An 8,787-nucleotide genomic window follows, 5' to 3' on the forward strand; every position below is an offset into this window, starting at 1 on the left:
AGGGTAAACCTTTGTTTTTTAAAACTCTCCCCTTTTTTTTAATGTATACAATGTTTTATTTATTTATTAAAGAGAGCGAATAATTTTGTGTTGTTTTGAAATATAACAAAATAAATTAGTTTATTTACGAATACATTAAATTTTGTATTTTGAATATGTGGCAAACAATGATAGACATATATCACTTTAGTAATAGATACTGATAAATATCTATTTGGTTTATGTAGTCTATCGGTGATAAACAAATACATGGTTGCTATACTTGTAAATTCTTTTCAACAAATTTGAAATTTTAAAACAAGTTTGTTATGATGTTTAAGATACCAGACAATTCAGAGGATGACTCATACCTATATGGCTTCTTTAATATTTATATAAAAATTATTTTTCCTATTTATGTCATCAAAATTATTTATAAATTATTGGCATGGCATATTACATAATACAAAAATAGTTATCCACCCAAGAACTAACAATCATAACAATTGCTAAAAAAGAAAAAAAAAAACAATAAAAATCATAACAATTCAAAACATAAAAGAACATTAATTATTTTAATTAAAATAGGAGTCATGTGCAAAGATAAATGAAAACAAAACTCCTTTTCAAAAACGGACAAAATAAAAGATGATAGCCCTTTTCTTCTTTCTTTGTTTTTTATTTTTTATTTTCCAAAATATAATTGAAAATTATTACAAAATATCATGTTTAATCAATTCTCAGCCAACGTTGTCCTATGATGTCTCCGTTTTTATTTTATTGTCATTTACTTTCTTTTTAAAATATCATAATTCTATCACATAATCTTTAAGATTTTATTTATAAAAAAAAAAAAAAATTATATCATTAATACTACAATGAAGCTTTGTTATCCCCTAACTTTTCGGACATTATAAGTGTCTAATTTAACTAGTACAATTAAACTAACATCTAAGCTATTTTTATTTATTTTTGTATATTATAACAAATTCATAAATATGAGTATACAATTAATAAAATTTGCAAATTCGAACATGATGTAATAATTTATTACCATACCAAAAGTTCTTCATTACAATATTTTTACCCCTTTAATGTGTATATTAGGGTGAGTTTGAATTTTTATTTTTTTCATCAAGATATGCAAAATAAATTATTTAACACTTTTTAGTACATGTATAGAACAATTGAGGTAGATGGATTCAAATTTCTAATATTACTTGTTCAAAATTACATATTTGAGAAAAAGGAAATAAAATTAAGAAAACTAGATTAACAAAAAGGGTGATTGTAACATTCCTTTATATTACAGTTTAATTTTTTCCTAAAACTATTATTTGTATCTCTCACGACAAATATAATAATCGTCTATTTTTCTACATTTTATAAAGAATTTGGTTATTTTTTATATTTAAAAATAGTCATAATAATAATAATAATAATAATAACAATGGTGGTAACAACAGTAATAATAGACGGTGGCATTATATATATTTGAAATAAATTGAAAGTGACATTGTTTTGGTTATATATTTTCGAAACGACATGTTCCAGAAAGAGGAAATTATGATAGGGTGTGTGACTCTGGACAGTAGTAATCGGTTAAAGAAGAGACACGTCAGCTCACAGATAGATGCCACGTCACTGATGAAGCTTACTTGTCACGAAGCTAGAGAATCACAACGATTAGGCTAAAAACGTAGACAGAAGCAAAGGAGCACCACATGACCTTGACCGTAGTTAGAAATTTCTCTTTCTGGTGGGTCCGACTCAATTAAAAAGAGAGATAATTGTAAAAAAGTTTGATGAATGATTACGGTCAGTCAATACATCCAATTCGATCGTCATTTATTAATGATTTTCTTTAGTTTGTGTGTGTGTGTGTGTGTGTGTGTGACACTGTCATTACATTCTTATGTTTTAATAAAATAATTATAAAAATAATAATGAGACATTGTTGTATTTTTCAATTTTGCAAAAAAAGTTAAAAGGAAAAGGAAAAGAATAAAGTTCTTTGCCAAAAAAATAAAAGAAAAAGAATTTATATATTACTTTGCTTTTTGCCAATCCAGGTCAGATAACGTACATGTGATTTTCAATCTCTTTCTTATTTTTTCATTTAAAAGTGAGATTTCCAGATTTTGACTTCCAATCTTTACAAAAATACATATATAGGTAGAAATTACATGTAAATCACTGGAGCAATTAATAAAAGATATAGTGATTGAAAAGAACAATAATGGAGGAAAACGAGAGATTAGCTCACAATGATTTTAGGTGGAAAACATCGAACAAATTACCGTAAAAATTAGGATCGAATAATAAACAAACTTTATTCCATACCAAGAAATAACAAACTGTCTTGTAAGAATATACTTTATTATATATATATATATATATATATATATATATATATTTTAGGTTTGAAACTTGGGATGGTTTGACAATCCATGACTTTCCACCTCTTTATAGTTCGAATTTTAATGGCCACAAATTGATCTTGAAAAATGTTGAAAAATCTAATGACTACTAATGAATCTTAGACAATGTATGAAGATCCAATGGCCCAAACCAATAAACTTCTTGAAAATAATAAAATTGTAATTTAATTCAATAACAAAATAGGTTTATAAGTTTACTTTAAAATACCAACTACTATATGTATTCCAATTTGCAATGGTGGAAACTACAAAACAGAAGAGAATTTATGGGAAACAGAGGAAGTGAAAGGAAAAAAAAAAAAGAAAGTGAAAAAAGTGGGACCCACAACCACAGCTCTTAAGTCTTAGGCTTAGAGAGAGAGAGAGAGAGAGATGTGACCCCAAAATGATCTCATTTTCTTTGCAACCGTCAGATTGAAAACGATGCAACCTCTTCTTTCATTTCGCTCTCACTCACAAACCACTCTATTATTATTACCTTATTACCCTTCCCTTCACCATTTTCCTCCCCCTCAAGAACAACTCCCCTTCTCTCCCTCCTGGATTCTTGCGCCTTCAGAATCTTTTCCCCCATTATTCTCTCTGCTTCTTTCCTCAACTCTTCTTCCTCATTACCAAAGCCATTGGGATCCTCGCGAGATAGATAGATTCTTTCTTCACCAACTTCCAAACTCTCACACCTACTGCCGCTACTTCTTGCTAAATGCTGGAGTCGATGACCACCGACACGCCTTTTCTTCCCTTTGGCATTTTCAGGTTTTTGGACTTCTACTTGGTGTCTACTCCTCCTGCATGAGCTGTTTCATTTTGAGCTTCTCGTGATTTTATTCAAGGTTTGGCTTATACCTTTTTGCATTTGCTATTTTTATTTTGACAGTGGTTTGGAGCTTGATTTGTAATGTTTTAGATTCTGTTTTGTTTTTGGAGCTTGAGGAAGATGAAGGAAGAGGATAGGGAGAAATTTGTTTGGATTTTGTTATTTACAGATTTTTTTCCCCTTCTTTTTCTTTCCAATCTATAATCATTCATGTGGAGAGGTATTGATAAACTGAGTATTTGCTCTGCCTATTTTGGTAGCTGGGGACCTTTGTCTCTTCTAAGCGACTGAGACTGCTCAGTTTATCATCTTATCTTTAGCGTCTCGAAATTGTGTTTGATTGGACCACAGAATTGTTCGCTTTAATTTTGGTTTTCTGGTCTGTCTTTGTCCATATGCTGTCAGTTGTTCTCTTGTGTTCGAATTTCGTTTTTGCGCTCTGGAAGGTTTGGAAGCTTCTTTAGGTTTTACTCTAGTTCAGACCTTACCTTGGTTTTAGGAAATTGGCTTATTGGATAAGACATTAAGCAAATTTCGAATTGGAATCTCAATGACATAACAAATAGAAGTGACCAAGAAACAAATTGACCACTATCCCTTGTATTACTTGAGGGTATTGTTTGCACAAGTCAATTTCACATCCTATCAATCCCCTCTGTAGCAACAGAAGAGAGAAAAAAGGTCTGTTTGTGAACTATGACTTGTTATTTTTCTTGTGATTTGGACGATTAGAGATTTGATGCTTTCCTTTGTCATTTTTCCCAAGTTCTTTTGCAGTTTATGTGGATTTATTATGTTTAAAAGCAGTCTCTATTGGTTCATATGCATAGTGATGCTATTGATAGAGTCATTGAGGAAGAGTATTGAGAAAAGATGTGCCAACAATCACATTGTTTTATTTCAAGGAGGTATTTTCCTTTGAAGTATATTCTATTTTATTAATTGATCGGGAGATCAAGATTAAGTGGGCAAATTGACGTGGTTAGATTTTCATATCAAGAATATTCTGTAGTCAATCCAAGCTAGGTGTTGGAAATATGCTATGCTGAACTGTGATCTGATCATTTTTATTTTTCCATAAGAGTCTGCAGTTGACTATATTGGACTTGAAGTTGGTTTGCAGTCATGAGTCATGCTACAGTGCATTTTGATCTCTTGCTCTGCACTTTTTTCCCCTTCCTAACAGCTCATGTAATATTTTGAAAAACACTAGCAACTGAAGTTGGTCAACCGTGTTGGAGAATATTATTCGCACACTTCTCACAATTTGATGATAGTTTTCTTGTAGTGTTGCACACTGTTGAAGTTCCTTTGTCCTGCATCTTTTTTAGTTAAAATACCTTAGATGTAAAATTATCAACTTCCTCATAATGTAAGCCACGATACAAATTAGGAGAGGAATTCTTTCCACGATCATCTTAGAGGTTATTGTCTGTTTAATGGTAGCTAACTCTATGTCATTCAAAAAGCGAAGGTAGATTGTGTCTCCTGCAACACATTGGGTATATCTTTGTAATTTTCACTGAAAAACTACTTTTAATGCTTTATTTGTTGATAAAACTTTGTATTGTAAATGATTATATGCACAATTTTTATCACAGACGGTCAGTCCTGTTGGTGATTTTTTTTTCATCTAATTTTGAAGTGAAGGCTTGACCTTGAAATGAGCTATATCCGAATAAAGTAGGAACACTGCAAATACAGCTGGACTTTACTGAACCTATATGGTTACATGGAACACTTTGAAATTGAAAGATATTCAGATGATCAACAATCCTTGGGTACCTCTGGGCGAGTTTCACTGTGCCATACTAATCAAAATTTAAAGCAGCACGATAAGTTCAAAAAAGAAAGGCATAGCTTTACATACGGTGACGTCCATGATTGCCCTTATAAAACTTCAAGAAATCATCAGAAGGATGAAATTTCAGGAAAGATAACCAAGAAGGATGAAATTGTGAGATACATGTCAAATTTACCCTGCTATCTAGAACGTGGTGAACACCTTCAGGAAAAAGTTCTTAGTGTGGGGGTTCTCAACTGGGGACGTCTTGAAAAATGGCAGTATGGTCACAAACAATTATCGAGCAGAAGTAGCTGGAATCCAACAGTCAGAAGTAATGGATCTTCATCCTCTTCATCTGATAGCTTGTCTCCCCACTTTGGCAAAGATCACATCACTCCTCGTCCACGATTACATCGGCCTTCACTCTATTCTCACCTGTTAGCTTCTCCTCATTCTCAATTTGTTAAATCCTGTGGAGAAAGTGATGAAAAAGGTCAAGATCTTAAATTTGTCCATAGTAACACCCTAAAAGGCCAAAGCAAGTCCATAAAAAGCAACCAGCATTCATGTAAATCTGATCGGCAAGTAAAGATAAAACTGAGAGACAGAGCAGGTCCAGAGACAGAAATTCTCCAAGAATGCAAAACTCTGCCAGATGTGCTAAACTATGAGGTTGCGTCTTCCCAATGTGGGGAGCTTACTGGAGCAGATAATTTTCGTGCACAAAAAGATTCTGCAGATGAGCATGATGTGTTGGAAAAGCCTGAAGCAATTGTCCTTTTGCCCAGCAGCTTAGTGAAAATGAATGATACACAAGTCCCAGCAAGTCAGCAAAGCTTCATGAGGAGGTCAACAGCGAGTTTCTCTCCAGAGCTCAACTGCAAGATCCCAAACTCAAGCAAAGCACCTTGTGAAGTTAATGGAAATCAGTTTCCGCTAAAGCACCATTGCTCCACAAATGCATCCAGTAATTCTCGCTCTGTATCCAGGTCAGCTAGAGCAGGATGTAGTCCATGCAAATCTAGAATATCCGAAGCAGAAACATCAGATGTTGCACCTTTAAGTTCAGTGGTCAAGGAGGCATCTATTGGATTGGATCTGGGAGCAAGCACAGTTTCTGTTGACAAAGCAAGAAGCCCTTCACCCTTTAGTCGATTAAGCATCAGCATGGGTAGGAGACGTAAAAGTTCCAATTCCGCGGCCAATTTATGTGCTAATGTTCAAGGTTCAGCTCACATATCTGTCCAATCTGTATCCGAGAATGCTATGTCTTCAGCTTGTTTGAGTGAGTTGAAAAATGATAAACCCATCAATACAAGCAGAGCTAGTTCCAGCCCTCTTAGAAGGTTGCTGGATCCTTTGCTAAAGCCAAAGGCTGCGGTATACCATCATGCCGTAGAGCCTACAGAGAAAGACTTACATGATGTGCCTGATAAAATATATAACAGACAGTCAAATTCGTCAACCTTACCATCAAGGAAGCTTAAGCTAGACATGAGCAGATGCAGGAAAATCAGTGTCAACGATACAGCTCTGGACAAGAAGCAGGGATCTTCTGTAGTTCATGCCCTTCTGCAAGTTGCATTTAAGAATGGTTTGCCTTTGTTCACTTTTGCAGTCGACAATGTTTCCGACATTCTTGCAGCCACGGTGAAGTTAACCAGTTCCAGAAAAGGGAATGTTAGCCATGTCTATACCTTCTTCATTGTTCAGGAGGTTAAAAGAAAGACTGGAAGTTGGATAAATCAAGGTAGCAAGGGGAAAGGTCGTGATTACGTGTCCAATGTCATTGCACAAATGAATGTTTCTGATTCAGAAATTTCCCGGGTGGCCAAACCATATGGGCCTTCTACCAGAGAGTTTGTGTTATTTTCTGTGGATTTGAAACAGGAAGATCACCAGACCTCAGATTTCCTACCAAACGAAGAGCTAGCTGCTATAATTGTCAAAATCCCCCCCAAAATCAAGCAAGGCACTGCCACTGATGAGGCTAAAATAAATGGTTACAAAAATTTGAACAAAGGTGGATCTAGAGAATGTTCTCCTCATTCCAAGGTTAGTGAGCCGGTTCAGCATCCTGCTGGTAGTGAGTCCTTTATCAGTACAACTGTTTTACTCCCCAGCGGTATCCATAGCCTCCCAAGTAAAGGCGGACCTTCATCACTAATTGAGCGTTGGACTTCTGGTGGATCGTGTGACTGTGGGGGCTGGGATTTAGGTTGTAAACTAAGGGTTTTTGCCAATCAGAACCAAATAATCGAGAAATCAAGTTCTTCTCAACCTGTTCCAATAACAGGTCAATTTAAGCTTTTCCCTCAGGTATGAATCTTTGATTTCTTTAAGGTAATATGAAAGCTAGTTGTTATGGTCATTGCATTTTGTTTAGTTGAATCCTTTTGATTCTTTGCTCACTCCCAGGAAGGAGTAACAGAAAACCATTGCGTCTTGAGCATGGCTGCTTTCAAAGATATGGTATACACAATTGAGTTCGATTCTTCTTTGCCACTTCTGCAAGCGTTCTCCATTTGTCTGGCAATGATAGACTGTAAGAACTCATCCGAACTTTCAGAATCCAGTATCTTATTTGAAGCAAAAACTACGGGAGAATCAAAGTTAATGCATAATGATAGATTGTGGACTACTAATCTTGCTGAAAGAGAGGATCCTGCAGAACACATATCTTGTCCGCCACTTTCTCCTTTTGGAAGGGTCTAGCTGAAAACCTGGACGTCGTTAGATGTGTAAATGATTTCAGGTACACATTTCCAGGCCCGGCAATCACATTTTACTCTTGTTGATCGGGACCTTTCACAGATAGATCCAAAACCTGAAGGACGTTTTGTTTCTAGAATGCTCTGTTCAATAGTGGTCGGTCTATACATAGAGTCTAAGGTCTTTGTAGCTTTCAATATTTTTTCTGGTTAACAATAGAGGAAAAATATAGTATGTACTTTTAAGGGAAGCAATCAATATCCATCTAAGTGTGCATATTCATGAGTAGATTGTGTAAATTTCTCTCGAATCCTATTTTTCTGGATTCATCTTCCATCAATAACTCTACCTCTACCGACTCATCTGTAGGTAGTTTCAGACAAGTTTCTTGTGAAGTGGGTACTTGAATGTCCGGTGTGGTTCGTTATAATCTATCTTTCAAACCATACAATGATTCCTTAGCCGTATTGGGTCATCTATCGAGAACAATAGTTGAGGTTCCGTATCTTTGGTTAACATGAAGAAACCAATATTATTGTTCTTCGCGATCGTGAAACTAATAGTGCCTTTTTTTGTTTTTAATTTTGGTTACCCATTTTCCATCGACTTGGTCCTCTACTTCTAAATTCTTTTGTAATTACTAAATTTATGCTCGATTGGGCTTCTATTTTGTAATTTGTTATGTGGGGATACCTTATCTCTCCCTCCTTTTGTATCATTCTCTTTTATGATGAAAGTTAAGTTTCTTATAAAAATGAATAATTTTAGAAGTAGAGGGCCAAGTCAAAGAAAAAAGAGTAACCAAAACCCAAAATATCACTGTTAGTTACATGATCACAATTTTTTTTTACTAGAAGTTTCCCTCTTTATCATATCAATGAATTGTTTCTTTTACCAAAAAAAAATGTAAATAAATAAACGAAGAAATCAAGATTATTATGCTCATTTCTTTTTCAAGTTCAATATGGTTTCTTTCAAAATATCTTACTATCATCACCCAATGTTCTTTTCATCATGTTCATTACCACACGCCACGTTCCATCCTTATCTCA

At 34.5% G+C, this 8,787-nt stretch overlaps 1 protein-coding gene across 1 annotated transcript; it reads left to right on the forward strand.

Annotated features, from left to right (window-relative positions):
* Positions 1 to 4,969: 4,969 nt before the first annotated feature.
* Positions 4,970 to 8,023, forward strand: LOC103502051 (uncharacterized). Its single transcript, XM_008465857.3, has 2 exons — positions 4,970 to 7,342; positions 7,442 to 8,023. The coding sequence occupies exons 1-2, from the start codon at positions 4,970 to 4,972 to the stop codon at positions 7,736 to 7,738; spliced, it is 2,670 nt and encodes an 889-aa protein (XP_008464079.2). The 3' UTR covers positions 7,739 to 8,023.
* The last annotated feature ends 764 nt before the right edge of the window (positions 8,024 to 8,787 follow it).

Source organism: Cucumis melo, chromosome 11, assembly GCF_025177605.1.
Source record: "Cucumis melo cultivar AY chromosome 11, USDA_Cmelo_AY_1.0, whole genome shotgun sequence".
Lineage (NCBI taxonomy): Eukaryota > Viridiplantae > Streptophyta > Magnoliopsida > Cucurbitales > Cucurbitaceae > Cucumis > Cucumis melo.